This window comes from Octopus bimaculoides, chromosome 3 (genome assembly GCF_046866305.1).
Source record: "Octopus bimaculoides isolate indiv1 chromosome 3, ASM4686630v1, whole genome shotgun sequence".
Classification (NCBI taxonomy): Eukaryota; Metazoa; Mollusca; class Cephalopoda; order Octopoda; family Octopodidae; genus Octopus; species Octopus bimaculoides.
The window spans coordinates 21,396,091-21,422,073 of record NC_142930.1 but is presented as its reverse complement, the minus strand read 5'-3'; the positions used below and the strand labels follow the sequence as shown (position 1 = coordinate 21,422,073).

Sequence of the window (25,983 nt, the reverse complement as noted above, 5' to 3'; positions counted from 1 at the left end):
GACTTGGAGAAAGCTTTTGACAGGGTCCCCTCGATCCCTTATCTGGCGGGCAATGCGGAAAGTAGGGATTGACAAATGTTTAATAAGGGCAGTACAGGCCCTTTACAGAGATGCCGTTAGTAAGGTTAGGATTGGCAATGAGTATAGTGAAGAATTCCGGGTAGAAGTAGGGGTCCACCAAGGATCAGCCGTCACCCCACCTCTTATTCATCATAGTCCTCCGGGCAATAACAGGAATTCAAGACAGGTTGCCCCTAGGAGCTCCTCTATGCTGATGACCTGGCTCTCGTAGCAGAGTCACTACCAGAACTAGAGAAGAAATTTCAGGTGTGGAAGCAAGGCTTAGACTCGAAGGGCCTTAGAGTCAATGTCATAAAAACCAAAGTCCTAGTAAGTAGGAAGGCGAACACATCACAAACCGCTTCAGGCAGATAGCCCTGCTCGATCTGTAGTAAATGTGTAGGTAGAAACTTTGTAAGATGTACCCAGTGTAAGCTATGGATGCATAAGAGGAACAGCAACATCAAAGAAAGGTTAACCGGGAAGATAGCTTTCATGTGCGGCAGATGCACAGGGGCAATAAACACCACAGATGCTCAGAAAACAGATTCCATCACATGCAAAGGGGAGAAACAAAAAGTAGTTGATAGCTTTCACTACCTAGGTGACCAAGTCTGTAGTGGGAGTGGATACTCAGAGACCATTACCGCTAGAATAAGAATAGCCTGGGCAAAGTTCAGAATGTTCCTACCTCTACTGGGGACAAAGGGCCTCTTGCTCAGAGCGAACGGTAGAATGTACGATGTATGTGTGCGAACTGCCATGCTTCATGGCAGTGAAACACGGGCCGTGTCTGCTGAAGACATGCGTAGGCTCAAAAGAAATGAGGCTAGTATGATCTGCTGGATGTGTAATGTCAGTGTCACTCCCAAACAGTGGAATGAGCTCGTGGTAGAGGGAGACCCAGGAAGACACAGGATGAGGTAGTGAAGTACGGCCTTCGAACGTGGTTGGGAAACAAGATTTTGGGCCAGATAGAAGCAATGACGAAAGACCGAGACCTCTGGAGATATGCTGTGACTGAGAAGACCCGGCAAGTAAAGTGAGATCACAGCTGTAGCCTACACCAGTGTTGCATAAACAGCCCACTTAAAAAAAAAGTACTTTTGGATCGTCGGGCGACATGCCATGCTTGAGGAAACCTATTGAATCAAGTACATCAAAATCAAAATCAAATCAAGCCACAATCAAATGGAAATTATAGTTGTGGCTATGCCAGTGCCACCTGACTGACTCCCATGGTGGTGGCACGCAATAAGCACCATTCATGCGTCGGTTGTTGCCAGTGCCGCCTGACTGGCTCCTCGTGTTGGTGGCATGTAAAAAGTACCATCCATACGTGGCCGATGCCACCCCACTCGCCCCGTCTGGCTCCTATGCTGGTGGCACGTAAAAAGCACCCACTACAATCTCGGAGTGGCTGGCGTTAGGAAGGATATCCAACTGTAGAAACGTTGCCAGATCAGATTGGAACCTGGTGCGGTCTCCTGCTTGCCAGACCCCAGTCAAATCGTCCAAATCATGCCAGCCTAGAAAACGGACGTTAAACGGTGATGATGATGATGATGATGATGATGATGATGATGATGATGATGATGATGATGATGATAATGATGATGATGATGATATATATATATATATATATATATATATATATATATATATATATATATATATATACATACATATCGATCATCTATTCATAATTGAGAAAAATAGCATTTTTAAATATTTTGAGTAGTAACATTTAATGTTGCTGTTGATCAGAGAATTACAACTGGTTTCGCACCTATAACTCTTATAGCCACATAGGTGATTTGTTAGACTTGTTATTCGGAGGCACATTAAATCTGTCGTGGAGGTAGAAATACAGTACTGGTCAGCCAAGGTTGTGAAAACGAGACCCATGAAACAAAATTCTGCAAAGCGCTAACTATTCAGGGCAAGATGGAGTTATTTCCCTTTCGACCCGTTGTGTCCAGGAATGGAACGAGAACTCTATCTTACGCAGAAGGTTATGTCGCTTAGTGGAATTTCGTTTCTGGGTTTTGTAAATTTGGGGAAAGCGAGTGGGTTCTTAGGAGATACTTATCTGCATCTTAAAAAAGGAATTTCGCGGGAACTTGATAGAACGAAAAGGGATCTTCTACATGTCAGTGAAAGAGGTATATACAAGCCAACGAATTAGTTAGCCTCGATCCCACAAAAAGTTTTCAAGAGACAAACGTCTGCAAATAGTAAGGTTAGAGAGGAGGGAATATACCATTCTTAGTCACCAGGCAGGCTTTAGTGATAAAGAATAGATGACAGCTTAGCTGTGTGTGTGTGTGTGTGTGTGTGTATGTGTGTGTGTGTGTGTGTGATTGCTTATATCATCATCATCATCATCATTTAATGTTCACTTTCCATGCTGGCATGGGCTAGACTGTACGACAGGAAACCAGTAAACTGCAGGCTCTGATGTCGTCTTTGGTATGGTTTCTATGGCTGGATGTCCCTCCTGATGCCAACCACTTCACAGAGTGTATGAAGTATCGTTTATGTGCCACTGACACAAATGAAGTTGCCATGAAACTTGCAAGACGTGAAAGAATAGAGGGAAAGGAAAGAGAAAAAGCTCCCTTTACTAAGAGGAAGTATGTGGGAGGGTAAGGTGGAGACGGGTGGCTTTATACCAGGTGTTGTAAGGCTAAAATATGATAGAAGGACAAGCATAGGTTTCTTGTTATAAAGGAGATGCATAGCTGAAGGAGATGAGAGGAAGTTAGAGATGGAGTGCTAGAGCAAACTTTCAAGGATCAGGAAGGAAATATACAGAGAATAGATCATAGGATGAGATATGAGAGTGTGTAGATGCTTTCATAGGAGTGTAAGGGGAAGTAAACATGTGGATATAGAGATTTAGGGCTAGTGTAGCGTGTGATGAGCATGGGTGGGTGTGTTGGGCAGATGATGGGAAATACCTGTATGGAAAGGGGCTACTCGAGAGATATAGGAGTGCCTCCGGAATGAGAACAGAAAAGAAAGTATGCGCAAAGTGTAGGAGCAGTGGAGCGGGAGACATAGGACTACATATGGGGCTATAGTATGTGGATGGGTCATGAAAAATAAATATAGGAGAGCACTGAGAATGATGGTAGATAAGAGAGATGTTTCAAATGGATTATAGCAAAGGCAGAGCGAGAACAGTGGCTGAAGGCACTGAAAGAGGGAGGAAGTGATTGGTTGAAATGGGGGTAGGATATGGATAATAAGGACTACAGGAGACTGTAGGAGACCATTAGTGAGGGGAATGATTCTGCTCTCAGGTGAATATAGTAGCCAAGTAGTACCACAGAAGAGGGAGGGATAGGATCTTGCATGTACATACAAGTATAACAAAGTGATTTTAGAGGGCTATAAGGACCCAGAGACACAAATCAATAGGTGTTTGTGTTTGTGTTCCTGTTTGTCCCTCACTTGACAACAGGTGATGGTGCATTTACGTCCCCTGTAACTTAGTGATTTGGCAAAAGAAACGGACATAATAAGTACCAGAGTTAAAAAAATATGTACAGGAGTCGATTTGTTTGGCTATAAAACTCCTAAATGGCTGCAGTCCAATTACTGAAACAAGTAAAAGACTTGGTTAACATGTTTTCTTCCCAATCACATGATTTTCAGGTTCAGTACCATTGCATGGTACTTGTAGACAAGTGTCTTTTCCACGAGCCCTGGGCCAACCTAAGCCCTATGAGCAGATTTGGCAAAGAGAAAGAGAAAGAAGTCCATTATAAATATATATATATATATATATATATATATATATATATATATATATATATTAATATATATATATATATATTAATAAAAGTAAAAGGGTAAAATTAATTAATGAATTAATCAATTAATTAGTTAACATTATTTTTACATCCACTTTCCAAAGCTGGCATGGGTTGGATGGATTAGAGTATCATGTTTCAATTTTATTTTCCATTTTTGACATGGTTTCTACATCTAGGTACCCTTCTTGGTATGAAACTTTTTAGAAAATGTACTGGGTGTATTTTTATTATTGAGGTTGCCAGAAGACTAAAAAAAGTCATCACTACTCAATCAAGTCTCCACATGAGGCAACATAGCTAGTGGGTATTAGAGAAAATGAGTGTAAGTATGATAGAGGCAACAGAGAGTAAGAGGGAAGGAGATAGAGAGGGGGGGGGGTAATAGAAGCAATACAGGTCTGGAGTAAAAGTATTAAAGGAGAAACAGGGAGAAGAGAGAGTGGATAGGAGAGGGCATTATTGTCAGGAGAGTGAGAAGGTTGGCAACAAAAATCAGGTATACAGAGAGTATGATGAGAAGAATATGTGATGTAGAATGGACTATAGCAGAATGTAAGGGAAGGCAAGTGAGTGGAGAGAGGGTGTGTGATGGGGAGATTAGTGACAAAGAGATGAGACTGGATCATGGAAAAGAGAGAGATGCTTAACAAGAGTATGCACTTCAGGTCATAGATCCAGCGAACAGTTGATGAAGGTTTAACAAAGATATTTTCCATAACAAGTCCACAACCCTCAGCTTCCATCACTATCATAATTCTTATATTCACTATATCATACTTGTATACGTAACTGGATCTTCTCTAGTGCTGTGCGCTGTGAATCACTGATTTTGTTTCCATACCCTTCTAGGGGCTCAGCATCTTAAGATCAATATTAACCAGACCATCCCAAGTCTTCTACTTTCATGTCTTTTGCAGGTTTGATTTGCTTTGTGTACTCTGCATTTTTTTATACAGCTGTCATCATCCTATACTGTTGTCATCTTCTCTAATGCATACTTGTTCTGATTGCTCTTGTATTCAATATTTCTTTCAGATTATTTGTGCTATATTGTTCATGTACACTAACATTACTCATCCAATAGATCATGTTCCTTAAGGCAGCAAACTTGAAAAAAACGTTAGCACACTGGGTGAAATGCTTAGCATTATCCCATCTGTCTTATGTTCTGAGTTCAAATTCTGCCAAGGTCAACTTTGCCTTTCATCCTTTCGGGGTCGATAAATTGGCATTAGGAAGGGCATTCAGCCCCCTCTACAAAAATAAAAGAAGCAAAGAACTAAGCCTTGATGTTCTTCACTGTACTCATTGCTATCTCTCACTTCACTGACTCTATCTCTGTACATGGCTTACATACCTCTTGTGAGGCATTCATTCATCTACCCCTACTTTCCTTAATGACTATCAGAATACAAAGCACTGAACCTTGTGAAATGCTTTCTCAAGGTTAACAGATGCTAGGTACAATGGTTTACTTTATCCATGTACTTTTCATGCAGTTGTATCACTAGGAAGATAGCATCAGTTGTACCTCTCCCTAGTATAAAGTTGAATTGCATTTCAACTAGGTTTATTCTCTTCCTGATCAATTGTGTTATGACCTTTTCAGTAGCCTTTATAAGTGTTGGGTCCCACAGAGATGATAACAAGTGATTGAGACCTTAGGTGATTTGCTGTGCTTGGGAAGATTCATCAGGCCAAGTGAAATCATAATTGCGGCTGGTGTCAGTGACACATAACATCTGTGCTGGTTTCATGTAAAAGCACCCATGCCAGAGACACAAAAAAGCACTCATGCTGTTGACGCATAAAAGGCACCCACTACACTAGGTGTGGTTGGCATTAGAAAGGGCATTCAGTCATAGAAACCAAGCCCAAATCAGACTGGAACCTAGTGGTGTATGTGATATTCTGATATGTGCCTCCTTTTGATATTTGTAAATGCCTATTTTTTTTTCAGAACCATTTCCTCCTAATTTTCTCATACCTATTCTTGATAAGCTACGTAACCTACGTAAGCTACTGAGTAAACATTTCATTGTTCAGCCAACAGTCCAACACTGGCCATCCTATTTCTTATGATGTAATGTGTCATGCTTGTTATATCCTTGCTATATTTTTTGTTATTCAAATGAAGATTGAAGGACATCTTACCTCTAATTTTTGTGGTTGAGAAACACACACGTTTGTCATTTCATACAGGAAGTAATCACAATATGATTATTACCTCTAGAGTAAACAGGTAAATTTAAGAAGCATAGAAATGAATGAAAAAGATATGGAATGCCATTCCCTGAGTAAATTGTTTGAGGTGATCATGGCTTTGTGATGGCTATGTGCACACACTTGGCCAGGAACTTCTCCACTGCGGCTCAAGGATTGAGACGTGCAGTCTTGATGAGGCTGGTTGCAGCGAGCTGCCGGAGACTATCCACCTTTGTCACAACTGCCCGCCAGGCTTTACCCTCTTCTGCCAGAGTTGATCCTTGAGGGCTTGAGATAGCCCTCCTCTGCTTGCTCCACCACTGAGTATCGTTGCTCTCAGTATCGTTGGAACACACAAGCTCTTCCACCATGACAAGGGACAACCTCCAGAAGAGATGTATAATAGCTAGTAATACTTCAAAGAAAGAAAATTTTTTCTTAAATTGAAATTACAAATTTCTTGATAAGCAAGTGGCCATATAATTTTGTTCATTTTCTTTCTCATATGAATCAACCCTCGTCTGCATGTGTATAGACCATAGTGTATCTATGCGTGTAGACACATGTGGGTACACACATACATAAATACATACATTGACATGCCACTGTGTGTGTGTGTGTGTGTGTGTGTGTGGTGTGTGTCTGTGTGTCTGTGTGCATGAATGTGTGTGGGTGTGTGTGCGCGTGTGTGCAATTATGGATTGAAGGGTTTTGGTTATTTACTACTTGATTTCTTAATTTCACGGGAGCATAAATACCTATAATGGTAATATCTAGAAAAAGAAACATTTAAAAATCGAATTTACAAATTTCCTGATAAGCAAGTGGTCATATTATTTTGTTCACGTGCTTTATCATTTGAATCAACCCTCCTCTGCATGTTTATAGATCATAGTGTACCTATGCACATAGACATGTGTGGATACATACATACATACATACATACATACATACATACATACATACATATACACATACATACACGCATACATAAATACATACATAGATATGTGACTCCGTGTGTGGTGGAGTGTACAGTGATCGATTCAAGGGTTTTGCTTATTTATGAGTTAATTTCTTAATTTCACTGAAGCATAGATACCTATAATGGTAACAGTTCAATTAGAAAACATGGGTAAGCAACACATTGTAATCCACACTATAATTTGCACAAAAAATCATCTGTGCACAGGGTATACATCACCCCTCCAATACCTTTTTCTCATTAAGGTGGTGAGCTGGCAGAATTGTTGGCACACCGGGAGAAATGCTAAGTGTTATTGTGCTCATCGCTGCCTTCTGAGTTCAAATTCCGCTGAGGCTGACTTTGTCTTTCATCCTTTCGGGGTTGATAAATTAAGCACCAGTTGAATACTAAGGTCAATGTAATTGTGTATCCCCCACCCCTAATTTCAGGCCTTGTGTCTATAGCAGAAAAGATTATTATTATTATTGTTATTATTATTATTATTATTGCCTTTGACCAGCTCTAACTCTGGAGATGTATTACAGTGTCAGCTGTTCACTACCAGTAAACTAAGGTAACACCTCTTATTTTTCGAGCACCTTCCGGAGTATTCGAGTGGTTCCGAGCAGTGTTGTTTTCTGCAAGTGCTCCACCCTTATTGCAGCCCCTATTTCTCGAAATTTTTGCTCATTGTTCCCAGGGCTCCAACAATTATTGGTACTACTGCTACCTTTTTCATCGACTACAACTGCTTTGCCTCCCAAGCTAACCTGTCATATCTCTCTACTTTTCTTTCTTCCTTATCACATACCTTGTGTGGTGCGATGGAGGAAGAAGACAACAAGAAGCAAAAGGACAGAATGAAGCGTTGGACCTTACCTTGCCGACCGCCGACTTCCGATCTGACCCTTCCTGTTTGGCCCTTCCGGTCTGACTTCACCTCTGTTTGCCTCACCCCTCTCCACCACAACACATAGCTCGTCACAGCCCAAACACAACACGCCCCCCTGATCTATAGATCATTCAACCGGCTCTCCCACTCACTCCTCGCTCCCGAACTACCTTAATTGGTTTCATAATCAGCCAACCAGGGAGGAGGGTACCGCTCCCTCTGTGGTCGCTGTGCGACCCCGGGACTGGCCTGAGTTCCTGGCGCGCTGCCTTCATCATCTTGCCTACTGCTGCTGTCTTCATCATCCTGCCCACTGCAGCTGGTTCCATCCTCTGAAGCACTGACAATCTTCCGCACATCCAAAACATGGCGTGGCATACCATCGAGTGAGACGTTGTTCTTTGAATTGATGGAGGTTATAGTTCCTTTCCCCCATTGTGATGTGCACCGTGCATTTGGGGGGTTTACCCTAACTTCTTCCCCGATCTGCACGAAGGTGTGCTCTTCTTCTCCCCGGAGTCGCATCGATGCAATACACGGGTGCCTCCACTCGTACCTGAATATTGCCCTGTGTGGCACCGACTCCTCAGCCTGTCCTGACCTGGGCGACATATTGTACCAAAATACGGCAGCGATTGGCGAAATGTGGCCCCTCTCTGCCATGGTCTTGATGGTACGATGATGCCTTTCCACCACTCCATTTCCACTTGGCCGGTATGCCGCCCTGAAGAAGCGGCTGACCTGCCACCCGTCAAGCATTTCTTTCAGCACCTCCGAGCGAAATGCAGCGCCATTATCCAGCAGCAGCTCATCCACGGGGCCTCGTTCCAGGAATATCCCATTTAACACTCCTGCGATTTCCTCTGCAGTCCTCGTCTTCATCTCCCTCCATATGGCCAACCGCCCCGGTTCGCAGTCAACCATTGAGAGGTACGTCCCCTGTCGGTAGCGTGTTACGTCCACTGCCAGTCGTTTCCAGTTGTGGGCCACTGGAATACTTCCCGCCTCATGTACGCCCGGAGCAGGGTCAATAGACTGCCCCTCACTGGATCCTCTGCTCTCACTCTGACCAAGACTTCCTGCATCATGTCGGTCGTTTTCTTCCCAACTCTGTCATTCCACTTTGCTCCTTCGGCTCGTCTCTTGATGAAGCTACATGCTGTCCGAAGCCATCCTGCAACCGGGTAATGTCCCACCAGCTTCCCGCACACCGAGAACAGTTCCCGCCTACTCACGCTGGTGCCCAGTTCAGGGATTTCGTTTCCTCTCCGGAACACCAGCTCGCCCGATCTGTCTTTTTGTAGCTTCAGCCCCAGCGCAGCTCCCCCCACCATCGACTCAGGCGGCTTCGCAATCAGCCCGAACCTCTCCAGGTGTCTCACTACCTCGGTGGCTGGCACTACAGTCTCGTCAACCAAAATGTCGTCGATGTAGGAACTGGTGGCCTTCCTTATCCTCTCCTCTTTCCCTAGGACGGATTTGAGCACCATCGCCATAATTTTCGGAGCGGAATTCAGCCCGAAACCCAGCCTGGTTAAACAGTACGTCCGGCCCTTGTACCGCACCAGCTGGTATCGCCACAGCTTGTCACTCATACGGAGCTGCAAATATGCCGACTTCAAGTCGACGATCGTCGCTGCCTTGGTCGACTGTCTCCACACACGTAACGTCTCACCGCAAACGTCCGTTGCCTCGCCTCCCGTGTGGCACGATATATGGTCGTTCAGCTCCCTAAAGTCCAGCACCGGTCTGACTTTTCCCTTCGTCGGCTGCACCACCGCCATCAGAGGCAGCACTCCACTCACCACCTCCTCTTTCCACGGGACAAGGACTCCTTCCTTGATCCATCTCTCTACCTCCTCGTCGAACTCGACGCCGGCGTGACCTTTCAACGTATGCTGGTAGCAGCTCACCCTGTTCTTTAGTAGTGGAGGCTCGTCCTTCCATCGCCACTCTATCGTCCACGTCCGACCATCAAGCGCCGCCTAAAAATCTTTGTCTTCGATGGTGTAAGCGGCGCTGTCCTCGACGGGGCTCTGCTCTCCCTGGCTGTCCCGACTCACGGCGCACGATGCCCCCACGCTTCCGAACGTGACCTCATCTCCTGCAATCCTAACGCCACGTCCATCCCCAACACCACGTCAATCTCATCCACCAAGCGGCCAACTACAATTGCTTGCAGCGTTAGCTTTGCTCCCTGCACCTCAATCTGCACGTCAGTAATGCCTTCACAGCGTACCTCTCTTCCGTCGACTGCCCTCACACTGCTTTCTTCACTCCACGTCTCTACCACTCCCGGAGTCATCAGGGTCGTTGAACAGCCCGTGTCCACAAGGGCACGTGACATCTTCCCATCCACTAGCACATCAACAATGGGTAGAAAAAATTGCGCCGTTAATGATCTGAAAGGGAGACCGCTGGCGCAGTAGTCTCTCTTAGACCGTTTCCCTGCAGACATTCGCTAGCTATATGTCCCGTTTCACGAAAACGGTAGCAGATGACCTCAGGCTTAGGTAACTTACAGTCTCGCACCATGTGCGGGCCCTGACACCGGAAACACTGACCTTTGAACGGACGCGCACGTTCCTTGTTCGACCCCTCTCCGCCACTCCTTGGCCGGCCACCTTTTGCTGTCGCCGCTGCTACCAGCGGTGACGACCTACGACAGGAAACTAACATACGAGCTCTCGATATTATATCTGCCATGGGCATGGTACTCACGTCCGGCAGTTTCTACAATTCGACCGACAGGTGGTCAGGAAACCCAGTCACAAACGCCAACTTTACCGTTTGATCCAGCGATTCTCCCTCGTACCCCGCCAGTCTAGCCAACCTCCTAAGTTCGTTGGCAAACACGTCAACCTGTTCGCCGGTCCACTTCGCTCTCCCCAGGCGAGCGTACGCCTCGAACATCCCTTCTGCGAAGGCCTCCATCAAGCGGATTTCTATTTTCTCCGCGCTAACTTGGTCCCTCTCTTCCATCTCTAAAAATAGCGCCAACGCCGGACCATCTAAGTAGAGCGGTAGAAAACTTGCCAAGTCGCATATTCCTTGGAGCTTCGCGACCAGTTTCATCTTCTTTAGCCATGCGACTACGTCCGTGTCGCCGCAAAACGGCTTAATTATATCACTAGCAATCCTGACTACACTCATAATTTTTTTTTCTTATGGGCCGAAATAGCTTGTGGTGCGATGGAGGAAGAAGACAACAAGAAGCAAAAGGACAGAATGAAGCGTTTGACCTTACCTTGCCGACCGCAGCGGGGTACACGATCGCTCCTAATCAGAACACGTCTTTCTCGTAACGTCGCTGTTTTCTCACTGGCCCCACGTGCTAGCCTTCGACCGCGTGTCACCGACTTCCGATCTGACCCTTCCGGTTTGGCCCTTCCGGTTTGGCCCTTCCGGTCTGGCTTCACCTCTGTTTGCCTCACCCCTCTCCACCACAACACATAGCTCGTCACAGCCCAAACACCACACCTTGTTGTCAGCTGGGCATGCTATATCTATGATCCAGCATAGTTTGTTTTCTTTCTCAATTAAGACTATGTCTGGCTTCCTATTCTCTATCTCCTGGTCGCACTGAATCATGAAATCCCATAGGATCTTTGCATTTCTATTTTCGACGATGCCTTCAGGTTTGTGATCGTACCAATTTTTTGCTCTGTCAAGTCCATACTTGTGGTAAAGTGTCCAGTGGACAAGCCTGGCTATATTGTCGTGGCGTCTCTTATATTCTTTCTAGTCTAGTGGCGTATATTGGCTGGTAATATTCCATACGGTTTCACCGTTTTGTCCACAGATTCTGCACTTATCACTTTCTGCTGTGTTGTCTGCAGTTTGTTCTTAGTGCTTGCTCTTGGGCAGCACAGATTAGAGTCTCCGTTTCCGGTTTTAAATCACTTTTAATCATCCACAGCCATCTTTTTTCTCTGTCTTATCTTCAACATCCCTATGAAATTGACCATGCATTCTTTTCTTTACCCACCTATTTTCAGTTTCATTCGTTTTCAATTTCTTGTACAGTGCTTTATCTTTGCAGTCTTTTATCCAACACATGCCTGACCTTCTTACTTCTAATAATTGCAGTTCTGTGGCATTTTTTACATACCATGCTATGTTGTTATCTTCTGCTTCAATGCTGTGTTCGCATCCAATAAGTCCTCTTTCCCCCTCTTTTTCTTGGTACATACAGTCTGTCTGTGTCACTTTTTGGGTGGAGTGACCCATATCTAGTTAACAACTTCCTTGTCTTTCTGTCTAAGCTGTTTAGTTCGTCTACTCTCCATGCAATTACCCCTGCTCCATATCTAAGGAGTGAAACCGCCCAGGTGTTGATAGCTTCGACCTTATTCTGTCCATTTTATTTTGACTTAAGGATTAATCTCAGTCTGCGCAAGTACTTCACCTTAAATTTTTCTGTCATTTCTCTCTCCATCAATTTATCCATTTCCAAAATCCCCAAGTACTTATAGCCCATCTCTTCTATTCGTTTCATAACCTCCTCCAACGGTATCATTAACCTGTCCATACATTTGACTTTGCCTCTCTTCAAAACTAACACACCACACTTTCTCAGTCCGAACTCCATTCTGATATCAGCACTGAAGGTATACACCATATCAACGAGGGAACTGACTTAGGCTTCATCTTTATCATAAAGTTTGATGTCATCCATGAATAACAAATGGTTGACTTTTTGCTGGCAGCTTTTGAATATATACCCAGCTTTTGCCTTCCTCAGAATCAGTGTTAGTAGTATCAAGCACAGTACAAAGATCAGTGGAGACAGGCAGTCCCCTTGGAAGATGTCCCCTCCTAATTTCTACTGTCCCTAAACGTCTTCTGTATGCTGCCAGGTCCGTCCTCTAATTCGCCATACTTTTTCCAAGCAATTGCTCAACATTCGATGCAATACCAAATAGGTTCATACACTTCTATAATCCAAGAATGTGGGATCATATCGTATGCCTTACGATAGTCGATCCATGACATGGCTAAGTTACTTTTCCTCCTCTTGCAGTCTCTAAGTACAGTTTTGTCTATCAGGAGTTGATCCTTGGTTCCTCTGCACTTACGCTTGCAACCCTTCTTCTCATATGGCAGGACTTCATTTTCCCCCAGATGTTCGTACATTGACTCTGCGAGTATTCCAGTCAATAATTTCCACATAAGTCACAAACTGGATATCGGCCTGTAATTGTCTACTGTATTGTCTTTTTCGATGTTTTTCAAGCACAACACTGTCCCACCCAATGTCAACCACTCTGGTGTTACTTGGTCGGCATCTAACAAGGTGTTGAGTTGCACAGACTACTGTTTGCTTCAGTTCTTGCAACCATTCAGCATCCTTCTTGTGCTCCTTGTTTTTGCTCCAGATGTCACTTTGACTTTCAATGTTATCTGGTATCAATTTTTCCTCTATACACTCTCCATGGTATTTTGGATGGTGGTGTTCCTCTATTATATTTAGAGATCTTCCTGTGTCAGGAGGATCCCATCACTATAACATTTTCCACCCCACTTAGTGTTATATACTATGTATACTTCTTTTTTTTTTAATGTATACTACATATATACTTATCCTTTTTTTAGCATTCCGTTATATGTTTGTCTTTGTATTGTCACCCTCATCCTTAATCCTAGTGAGAAATAAAAGAAATCATCATCATCATCATCATCATCAACATCATCATCATCATCATCATCAACATCATCATCATCATCATCATCAACATCATCATCATCATCATCATCAACATCATCATCATCATCATCATCAACATCATCATCATCACATGCATGCAGGAACAAAGACTAATAACAGCAAAAAAAAAGATATTCTCAGTTAAAAATCATTGGCTAAAATACTGGTTTCAGGATGTATTACAATTTGTATGAGTTACCAGTGAAAATCCCAGTGTTACGATGAATGTATAAAGAAACCAGTTTCAGAGCTGGGAGTGATTCGTTTCTTTGTTTGTTTCTTTTTCTCTCAGTTAACTGTCTTTCTATTTTCTATTCTCTCATCTAGTATGCTATAATAAATTTTATAGCCACCAAAACAACTCTGGTAATTAGTAGATTTAAACACAAGACAATTTAAAAAGTAATACAAAAGAAAAGCTGAAAGATGCCTGCCAATATACATATATATATATATATATATAAAATAATATAAATAATATATGTATATGCATACATGCATACATATATGTACACACATCGTCGTCGTCGTCGTCGTCGTTTAACGTCCGCTTTCCATGCTAGCATGGGTTGGACGATTTGACTGAGGACTGGTGAAACCAGATGGCTACACCAGGCTCCAATCTGATTTGGCAGAGTTTCTACAGCTGGATGCCCTTCCTAACGCCAACCACTCAGAGAGTGTAGTGGGTGCTTTTACGTGTCACCCGCACGAAGGCCAGTCAGGCGGTACTGGCAACGGCCACGCTCAAAATGGTGCATTTCATGTGCCACCCGCACAAAAAAAAAAAAAAAAAAAAGATTTCATGTGTCGCCCGCACATGAGCCAGTCCAGGGGAACCAGCAACGATCTCGCTCGAAAATCCTACAACGACCCCGCACAAGAGCCAGTCCAGGGGCACTGGCAACCGTCTCGCTCGAAAAATTTCTTGTGTCACCTGCACAAGAGCCAGTCCAGGGGCACTGGCAACGATCTCACTCGAAAGATTTCATGTGTCACCTGCACAAGAGCCAGTCCAGGGGCACTGGCAACGATCTCACTCGAAAGATTTCATGTGTCGCACGCACATGAGCCAGGCCAGGGGAACCAGCAACGATCTCGCTCGAAAATCCTACAGTGGCACAAGAGCCAGTCCAGGGGCACTGGCAACGGTCTTGCTCGAAAAAATTCTTGTGTCACCCGCACAAGAGACAGTCCAGGGGCACTGGCAACGATCTCACTCGAAAGATTTCATGTGTCGCCCGCACATGAGCCAGTCTAGCGGCACCGGCAACGATCTCGGTCGAAAGATTTCATGTGTCGCCCGCACATGAGCCAGTCCAGGGGAACCAGCAACGATCTCGCTCGAAAGTCCTACAACGGCCCCGCACAAGAACCAGTCCAGGGGCACTGGCAACGATCTCATTCGAAAAGTTTTTCATGTGTCACCCACACAAGAGCCAGTCCAGGGAGCACTGACAACGGCCACGCCCAAAATGGCGCATTTCATTTCATGTGTCACCCGCACATGAGCCAGTCCAGGGGCACCGGTAACGATCCCACTCGAAGGTCCATATACATGCTGCGGGCACAGGTGCCATCATGATTTCGATTTCGCTTGCCCCAATAAGTCTTCGCAAGCTGAGTTTTATGTCCAATGAAAGAGACGGCGTTGGCATGGGTGCCAGTCGTCGAATTTAACTCGATTTCGATTTCACTTGCCTCAACAGGTCTTCGCAAGTGGGGTTTAGTTTCCAGTTTAATTGGATTTCGATTTCACTTGCCTCCACAGGTCTTCGCAAGTGGAGTTTAGTGTCCAATGAAGGAAGGTACGCGTAAGTGGACTGGCTGAGGCCATATATTTAGGTCTCACTTGGCTTGCCGGGTCTTCTTACGCACAGCATATTTCCAAAGGTCTCGGTCAGAAGTCATCGCCTCAGTGAGGCCCAATGCACGAAGGTCGTGCCTCACCACCTCATCCCAGTATTAGGGGGCCCTCGGGCATAACTGTTCGCTGGGTTCCTTAGCGTTGATATCAAAGAGAGCTAACATGTAGAGTGCAGGCCCCTCAGAGCTCCAGGGTCCCAGGCAGTGCTCGATTGACTGATGGCTCAGTCTGCCCTGATGAGCATAATGATTATGTGAATGAATTTAGTAATAACGGAGATGAGTAGTAGCCATCATATGGATGGCAGTAATGACAATGAAGGTGGGTGTCGTGAGAGTGTGTATGAACGAGTTAATTATACTTTTATTTGCTTCAGTCATTTGACTGCGGCCATGCTGGAGCACCACCTTTAGTGAAACAAATTGACCTCAGGACTTATTCTTTGTAAGCCTAGTACTTATTCTGTTGCTGAACCACTAAGTTACTTGGATGTAAATACACCAACATCAGTTGTCAAGTAATGGTGGGGGGACAAACATAGACACACAAACACACACACACACACACACACACACACACACACACACACACACACACACACACACATATATATATATATATATATATATACAGGGGTTAGACAAAATAATGGAAACACCTTAAAATTTCAAACAAGTTTATTTCAATATAGAGTAGGACTGCCTTTGGCCATAATTACAGGTTGAATTCTACAAGGTATGGACTTGTACAAAGTTTGAATTGTTTCCAAAGGAATGTTTGTCCATTCTTCATTTAAAACAGTCTCCAGTTCTTGTAGTGATGACGGTAGAGGATATCGACTCCTTATTTGTTTTTCTAAAGTGCACCAAAAATGTTGAATAATATTAAGATCTGGGGACTGTGGTGGTCAGATAAGATGTTCAACTTCACTAGAATGTTCCTCGTGCTGTTCAGTAACAACTTTAGCTGTGTGAATTGGTGCGTTATCATGCTGAAAGATTGTTTCCCTCCGGAAACAGTTCCACAACCATAGGATGAATTTGATCAGATAAAATGCTTATGTAGTCTTGACTATTAATTCTGCCACGAAGGGAAACTATTGGGCCAGTGGATTTCCAAGATATAGCACCCCACCTCAGATCATCACAGATTCTCCTCCATGTTTAACAGTTGCAAGAAGGCAGTCTGAGTCAAATGCTTCTTTTGGCTGTATCCACATGTATTCTCGGCCGGCGGTCGGAAATAAGGTAAAGGATGACTCATCCAAGAAAATAGCATTCTTTCACTGCTCTTGGGACCAATTCTGAAGGTTTTTACTCCACTCTAAATGCTTTGCAATGTTCGTTTTTGAAAGTAGTAGTTTTCTGATTGCAGCCCTCCCATGAAATCTGGCTTTGTGCAGCTCCCAGCAAACAGCTTTTGTGGAAACTGAGTTCTGGAGGTATTCATTAAGCTCTGCAGTAATTTTGGGAGCTGTACTTTTGTGATCCTTTCTAACAATTCGTGTATGAGTCTGACGGTCCCTATCTGAAAGTTTTGGTTTTCTTCCAGAGTTTTATTTCAACGAGGAGGTTTTTCCCTCTTTCTCAAAGGCTGTCATTACTTTCGAGACAGTACCTCTTGATGCACCAAACATTTTGTCTGTTTTCATTATGCTAGCGCCTGCCATACGAGCACCAACAATTTGACCTCTTTGAAAGTCTGATAGATCTGTTATCTTAATGAATTTTAATTACTTTTTTCTGATGATATCTGAAAAGATACAACTTTCCTTTTCTACATTGTGTCTCTCCCCAACTGGCCTGTGACACAGCCCAACATTCACTCAGCCTATACATCGAGTTCCCTCTTGTATTCAGAGGAGAGGGAGAGAAGAAGGTGACAACTTGTAGCTTCATTACAGCTATATAACTGATCTTTATAAATTTTCATATTTAAGTAACATAAATTTATAAATTTATATTTTTATACTGACACTGATTATTGTCTTAACTACTTTCATTAGTTTAGCATGCACGTTTGTTTGTTTATGCCAATACTTTCTTCCTGCCCATTTGTTGACCACTTTCTCTATTTGACTCTTCCTATTCTGTTTCTATTTAAATGTTTATAGGTTATGATCGCTGGTAATGTGAATATGACTATTTCTGCATAATAATTATTTCCTTTCTTTTTCCTTTCTTTCCTTCTTCCCTCTGTCTCTTCTGAAATTTTACAGAGACCTTTGCTAATCTGCAGTTTTCTTTCAGTTATTTTCAATTAGCTGAATCTCCATTAATTCATTTTTATATTCTAATGTTCTGCAATAATTCCTAGACGAACTTTTATCAAGAAGGATTAAGTAAGTGAATAAATAATGAGAGAATTTATTAACCATGTCACTTCAATTAATGACATCTTTAGAATAGAAATGCCTTCAAATATTTGTTAATTTACACCCTCATTCTGCTATCCTACCACATGATTGACAAATTGTAATCTCATCCACTTTATATTTCTTAAATGTTGGCAATTCTTATTAGAAATTTCACTTGTTGATTAATCAACATGTCACTTGTTTATATGGTAAGCTGGATAAGTTGAGAATTGCATAACATTGCGTAATCTTATGGAAGTCATACACACGGCATACCTGACTATATCATGCTTCCATTGTTATAAAGACTCCTAATGGAACTGCTGTTGCAGTACCTGATAACCCATATGATAATCCATTTATTTGCTTACATACAAACATGCATACATACATACATACATACATACATACATACATACATGATGATGATGGCCGTTCACTCGTGACCGAGGAAGACCATTGCTGACCTTCAGGAACATTGTGCGCTCTAGGACTAACTTATATTTTGCATTTGCGGCTCCGTTGGTGGCTAATGAGTCCTGCCCTTGACAAGCATACATGACTGCAAACATTGCTTACCAAGCTTTCTCCATTCACTATACGAGCCGTGCGCTTTCGCGCAGCTCGCTTAAGTTTTTCATATTCAAACATATCCTGTTATTCACATACACAAAACAATACAAACATAAACACACCTACACAGTCATACAAATTAAAAACTACAAACAATGTGAGAAAATACAGAACTTGTTTTGAAATAAAGTCTTCTTATTGACTACATTAAACAGAATTTAGTCAGTGTTAAGAAGTAACTTGTCATTCGAAGATCATCAACAAGGTATGACATACTAAATTTTTACTTATGAAAACTAATGATATATTCTTGTAATTTCATACTTTATGGTTTACTAGCAATGCACCCCAGTGTTGCCTGGGTGTTATGGCCTACAGTCACATTGTATTATTTATTCTTTTCTTATGAGTAGAATCAGCACATGAGGAGTTTGAAGCAAACAACTCTTCTTTATAAACATGTTTTTCGGTCATTTTCTGATGAACAATGCTGCAGTTTTGTCTACCAAATTCAGTCACATGTTTATGGTTGGCATAGGATTATAGTAGGAAACACTTGCCCAAGGTACCAGGCAGAAGAACCGAACATGAAACCCATGTGGTTTGGAAGTAAACTTCTCAACCACTAAGTCATTCTTGCGCCTAATATGTGTGTGTGTTTACATTTGTTGTTAAATCGAATATTGTGTCCTACTATGTCTCAAAGTTAGCAATTTATCAAGCAGAGATCTATAAAATAAATACCAGATTGACATACGTATTGATGTTTTTAAGATCAAGTAAATTTATGAAGATAATACCCCATCATAGCAACAGTCAAAAGACTAAACCCAGTAAAATAATGTTTAAAAACTTAATGGCATCAAATTTAAGGTAATGGATTACTAACCACAAGATGAGTTCAAAACTTTATATTGATCTTCCACTCTATATAATAACAGTATATGTACATCTCAGTTTACTTGACTTCCAACAATTAACAAATGTAATTTGAAGTTGAAAGGTTAGCAGTAAGAAAGATGTCCATATTTCTTTAAAAATTATTGTGTAAAATATTCTGAGAAAAAGTATTTTTTCACTACAACAAAACACACACACACACACACACACACACACAGAGAAAAAAATAGCACTACTAGGCACCGCACACATCCTACATAAAACATTTTCAATACAGTAAAAAAAGGCATCACCCCCTCAGATGCCTATTTTTTTTTGTTAGTTTTGTTTTAACTTTTTGGTTGATTTGAGTGTTGATAGCATTTATGATTTATGTTTTTATTGCCCACAAGGTGCTAAACACAGAGGGGACAAACAGATTAAGTTGATCACATCGACCCCAGTGCATAACTGGTACTTATTTAATCGACCCCGAAAGGATAAAAGTCGACCTCAGCAGAATTTGAACTCAGAACGTAACAGCAGACGAAATACCGCTAAGCATTTCGCCCGGCGTGCTAATGTTTCTGCCAGCTCACCCCACCTGTTGATAGCATTGAATGGCTCTTTTGTGAATTTTCTTTCTTTTTTCTTTACTGTCTTACTAGAAGTGTCATGTTGCATTCCAACAGTTAATTCAGTGACTCTTGTTTTCTTTCATCAGTTCGATGTTGTGTTTAGTTTTTTTGTTATGCTGTAGTAGCTAGTACTGACTATGTTAGTAGAAGTACACACTCTCTTATCCAAGACCTAGCTAACCACGTTTAGGAATTTGGAATTTTTCAGATTTGGGGAATGGTAGTACAGTCTATTCATATCCTAAGTTTTAGTTTCTAGAAATAGCTAAGTTGATCCCTCAACTTCGAAAACAAAATTCTGATTAACACGTCTTGATCATTGGTTGAACTTAGGTTTTGATGATCCCATCACAAGGTATTGACAGGCCAATCCTAGTAGGAAATGGAGACATTTTTGCCAAATTACTATAGTTGCAAGAAAACTACCACTAGTTAGCTTAAGATAATGTAAAAATACACATTAAACAAGATACCTATGTACCAAATGCCTAGCAAAAGTATGTAAACACAGCCTAGCAAATGTATTGTACAGCATTGTTAATTTGTGTGATGAATATTCATTCTCAGTGAGATTAAAAAAATCTTCGAGTAATATGGTTTATTTTTATTATAGTAAACTGTTAAATGAAATGTGATAAAGATAGACCATAAAATTACCAGTGTATTTTTTATCTCTAATTTAAACATTTTCAAAGATTTTTCAAAGATTTTCAGTTTTTGGAATTATGGATTAAGATTTGTGTGCCTGTAGTGTCTTTTCTGGTGCCAGAAAGTATTATTATTCTGAATTTGTGCTATTTTTATATCAATCATTTTGTTTTTCGGTTCGGTGTCGCTAAATATTTTTCTGTTTATCAGTTATTTTTGAAGATTAATTTAATCATAGATTTCATTTCAGATCAGTATGGTGTCCATTTCTCATTTCATTTGCAATTTCTTTGTTTCTGTTGATATTTCCTTATTAGATGTTAAATTTATTTGTAATTCAGACTGATTTTTCAAAATGAATTCACACTGTTACCTACAAGAATCACCTTTTAATTGGATCTGTTGCCTAATGGTTTATTTCCCCAGTGCACTTTCAGCATTTTCCCCGAAACATTTGTATAAATGTTTGCCTGTTTACTATCAGTTTATATAATATTCATATATTTCTCCCTTACGTCACAAATATACTGACAAATACATTGCATTCTTTTAGTATGAGAACAGGTTAAGAGGTTATTGCTTAAAGAAAGAAGTAATCTATAAGAAAGCATTACTGTGAGAAAGCAAAACCCATTAAAAACTGTTAGCAACAAATGAAACATCTAAAATTAGGTACAAAGAACACATACACTCTTAAATTGTAAATTAAACAAACGTGTGTCTGTGTGTCTGTCTATCTAGCTGTTATATGTATGTGAGCATGTGTGTGTGTATGTGTGTATGTTGTGGGCTATTTTTTTCCAGTGCACTTTTTGCAGAAAAAATATTGGTTTTGAGAAATTGGAGAGAGAAAAAGCAAGGAGAAATTTTTGTAGAAGCTATAAAAGGAGAGAGAAAAGAGAAAACATGAGGCAAAGAGAAGTACAATGTAAGGGAGAATACAAAGTAGGTGACAAAATAAGGGTGGAAAATAAAGGAAAGAAAAGGTATGAAGTTATCATAAAAAAAGAGGTAGTGATAAAGTGTATAGAAAACAAGATAAAGAAAGGCAGAAGGAGAGAGCAAAAAAAAAAAAAAAAAGAAAAATGGAAAAGATGCCTGATATTCTGCAAGGAAAAGTTATAAATCTATTTTTTGCCTGCTGTTCTCTCTTTCTTTTACAATGAGAGTGTGTTCAATACATTCGGGTCATTGGTGTACGGCATTCTGAGACATCATGTTTCAACATGTTTTTCTCTTGTCAGTCAGAAGCAGCCAGAACTTTGAGCACGAACTAAGCCACTGGCTTTGTTTATTATATTTTCAGTGAACAAATTATTTGCTGATTGGTGTTTATATCTGCCAACTGATAAAAAAAAATCGCTGTGTACTGTGTGAAGCGAGTTCTTGGAATGATCATTTACATATTTATTCTTAACAATTCTTACCAGGTTCAGACTCAAAATATGATGGTTGCTGTAGTATTTGTCAGAGGAGAATAACTTCTCATCTTTACAATGACAGTGTATTCAACACACTCAGCTCATTGGCACATGCAAATAATCATACTCCATTCTCTGTCCCTTTATGTGAAGGGACAGGATGAAATTTTGGGCTTGTCCTCATTTCATTGATACTGCTGTATTATTGTTTTAGTGCATCATAGAGACAATACCCAAGACACGATTATGCCACCAGAAATACTCCACAGGAGATGACTCACATCCTGGCAGAATAGTTCCAAAGAATCTTAAACTTAACACTGATTATATTAAGCAGTATCACTCCAACTCCACCATCTAATGTTATTAGATGGGGATAAAAGCACATCATACTTTCCTCTCAAAATGACTCACAGCCTGTTGGTTTCATATCCTATAGCATGTTCCATGATAGCTTCCTTTGTACAGCTGCCTTCCATGCTAGGAGTCTCTCACCAGCTGTTGGGAGGCCATTGAATCTATTGAGTTCATATGCCCTTTGACAGGTTTTGTTTTCATCCTGCAAGATACCTCTTCCAGCCAAAAGACCAACAAAAAGCCACTTTCCTTACAAAGCAGATATGGTAGTGTTACTGGTTTAGTCACCTACAACCCAACTATATGACAGGTTGTACTGGGTTACATATTAAAGGCCTGATGTATATATGTACATACACACATAGTATAAGCACATTTTTTAAAATAGCTATGTAGTTGAAGGAATATACCATATGTACACCATCAAATAGCCTGTTTGGCTAAAAATGCCAAAAATAATAGTAGTTGATGACCAATATTATTTTTACTCAGGCAACTCCTTTCACATTTCATTGTTATTGAAACTCTTCAGCTAAGTAGAAAATCACTTTATATACACATGTTACAATTGCCATCAACAATTGCATCCTTCCCATCAGGAACAGTAGCAGCAGCAGCACCTTTTTCAACATCATTAATGTTGTCGTCGTCGTCATCATCGTCATCATCGTCATCGTCATCATCATCATCATCATCATCATCATCATCATCATCATCATCATCACCACCACCACCACCACCACCACCATCATCATCATCATCATCATCATCATCATCATCATCATCATCATCATCATGTCCTGAACCTCATCTGAGAAACCAATAGTTTGAAGAGTACTAACACATTTACAACTAACCTGAAAAGTAACTGTTTTATCAATGATATGTCATAAATTATTATTTGTTTCTTTACAGATAATGAAGATAAAGATATATCCTTGTCAGTCCCGTCATACCTATCTGACACTATTAGTATTTGCAGCTTTAACTGTATCTGGACATGCTCAAAGTAAGTATAGATATTATATGTACAATACTTTCATATTCAATAATGACTCACGCAAGATTACATATTTCTTGATTAGTGAACATTAGCATTGTTTGTTCATTTATACCCATAGACATCAGCAATACACCACATTCACGTATATATATATATATATATATATATATATATATATATATATATATATATATATATATATATATATATATATATATATATATATATATATATATGTATGTATATATGTAAAAACAAAAGTAAATGAGTATATGCATATATACGTACAGGTATGTGCATACCGACATCCACCTGTATGTATAGGTGCATATCTGGGTACAGGACATTGCAAACAAACGTAGACGAGAACACACGAACCACATAGAGAACATTCTACTTCATCAGCTACCCACGTTTTAACACCGGCGTTTCGACGAGCTTCGGGCAGGACGCAACGTTAAAACGGCTCGTCCCATGGATCGCAGATTAAATCTGTATACGCAAATTAAATCTAGCCATGGAGGAATGTAGTGGCGGACAAAAAACAAGACAGGAAAACAAACAGAAAAGGCTTTACGGCCAGACGAGAAAAATTATGTGTGTATGAACGCGATGAGGCACGGAACCGAGAGAGACAAAGTGGTGGCGTGCGTTACTTGGCGAAAGCCAAGGAAGGAAAGGATTATTGACCGGAAGCATGTGACCATGCCGGTGTAAAGGGAAGAGAGAGAGTGGTAGAGGGAGAAAGAGAGGGAGGAAGTAGAAGAATAGGTGAGCAACGAGAGGAAAAGAGAAAGAGAGGAAATACGAGGGGGAAAAAGAGATACGTAGTAGTAACAGAGGAAGAACAAGAGGGGTAAGGCGAGATACGTAGTAGTACAGAGGAAGAACAAGAGGGGTAAGGCGAGATACGTAGTAGTACAGAGGAAGAACGAGGGGGGGGGGGGGAGAAAGGAAAGAGAAAGAGATAGAGTAGCGTCGGAGGATAAGTTTACGAAAACTACTTACAATTTTTGTGAGACGCTGCGTTCAATCATGTAAAAACAAAAGTAAATGAGTATATGCATATATACGTACAGGTATGTGCATACCGACATCCACCTGTATGTATAGGTGCATATCTGGGTACAGGACATTGCAAACAAACGTAGACGAGAACACACGAACCACATAGAGAACATTCTACTTCATCAGCTACCCACGTTTTAACACCGGCGTTTCGACGAGCTTCGGGCAGGACGCAACGTTAAAACGGCTCGTCCCATGGATCGCAGATTAAATCTGTATACGCAAATTAAATCTAGCCATGGAGGAATGTAGTGGCGGACAAAAAACAAGACAGGAAAACAAACAGAAAAGGCTTTACGGCCAGACGAGAAAAATTATGTGTGTATGAACGCGATGAGGCACGGAACCGAGAGAGACAAAGTGGTGGCGTGCGTTACTTGGCGAAAGCCAAGGAAGGAAAGGATTATTGACCGGAAGCATGTGACCATGCCGGTGTAAAGGGAAGAGAGAGAGAGTGGTAGAGAGAGAAAGAGAGGGAGGAAGTAGAAGAATAGGTGAGCAACGAGAGGAAAAGAGAAAGAGAGGAAATACGAGGGGGAAAAAGAGATACGTAGTAGTAACAGAGGAAGAACAAGAGGGGTGTATATATATATATATATATACAGCATATATATAATTTGAAGTTAAGCAACAAAAATTCAATAGGTTATAGCAGTACGTACATTTCGTACAAGCTCCATTTATTCATGTAGTGAGAACACTACAGAAAATACAATGATAATGTACTCCTCAGCTGCATAAAGGAATTTCATTTTAGAAAGTCATTTTGAAGATGCTTGCAAAAAACAAGAGTAAGAGAAGAAAACACATCTCGACTATGCTTCCTTTATGCAGTTGAGGAGTACATTTTCATTGCATTTTCTGTAGTGTTCTCACTACATGAATAAATGGAGCTTGTACGAAACGTACGTACTGCTATAACCTATTGAAATTTTGTTGCTTAACTTCAAATTTTATTCACCAAATCTCTTGATTTTGTTTTTGGTTTTTATCCTACCAAATTCTGGTGCCTCAAACATTTTAAGTACCACATTTAATCTTTTGATTAAATCTATATTATTATACAGCATATATATATATATATATATATATATATATATATATATATATATATATATATATATATATATATATATATACACGCATGTGTGTGTGTTTATGTATGTATGTATATGTGATATAACATACACACACAAAAATATATACATACATATAGAAATACTCATATATAAATATATATATATATAATAATAATAATATTAGGGACAAAATCCAAAATTACAGGTAAAAACTCAATTAAAATCAATTTATAAAAAATTAAAATTAAATTGAGCTTTATAGATAAAATATATATAAAATATATAGTTTTAGGGAAAATAACCAAGTTTCAAGAACTCATCGATGAAAATCCACTATCACATATAGAAAAATTAATAATTAAAAGCACAATAAATGAGTATAATATAAAGTAAAGTAAATATCATAAGATAAATATAATAAAAATATTACACGTGTTTC

General features: G+C 40.8%; 1 protein-coding gene and 1 pseudogene across 2 annotated transcripts in view; one reads left to right on the top strand and one right to left on the bottom strand.

Moving 5' to 3' along the window:
* The window catches only part of LOC106884080 (MAM and LDL-receptor class A domain-containing protein 2), a 139,662-nt gene that overhangs the window by 8,935 nt on the left and 104,744 nt on the right, over nt 1-25,983 (top strand). The window contains exons 1-2 of one of the 2 annotated variants that reach the window (XM_014935299.3): nt 18,676-18,716; nt 23,310-23,403. In XM_014935299.3, coding sequence (XP_014790785.3) covers nt 23,313-23,403 — 91 coding nt within the window. In that variant the 5' untranslated portion in view covers nt 18,676-18,716; nt 23,310-23,312. Of the gene's footprint in view, nt 1-18,675; nt 18,717-23,309; nt 23,404-25,983 lie in introns of those variants that run through there. The other variant, XM_052966613.2, reaches the window with a different exon arrangement.
* LOC149136470 (uncharacterized) lies at nt 10,343-11,408 on the bottom strand (annotated as a pseudogene).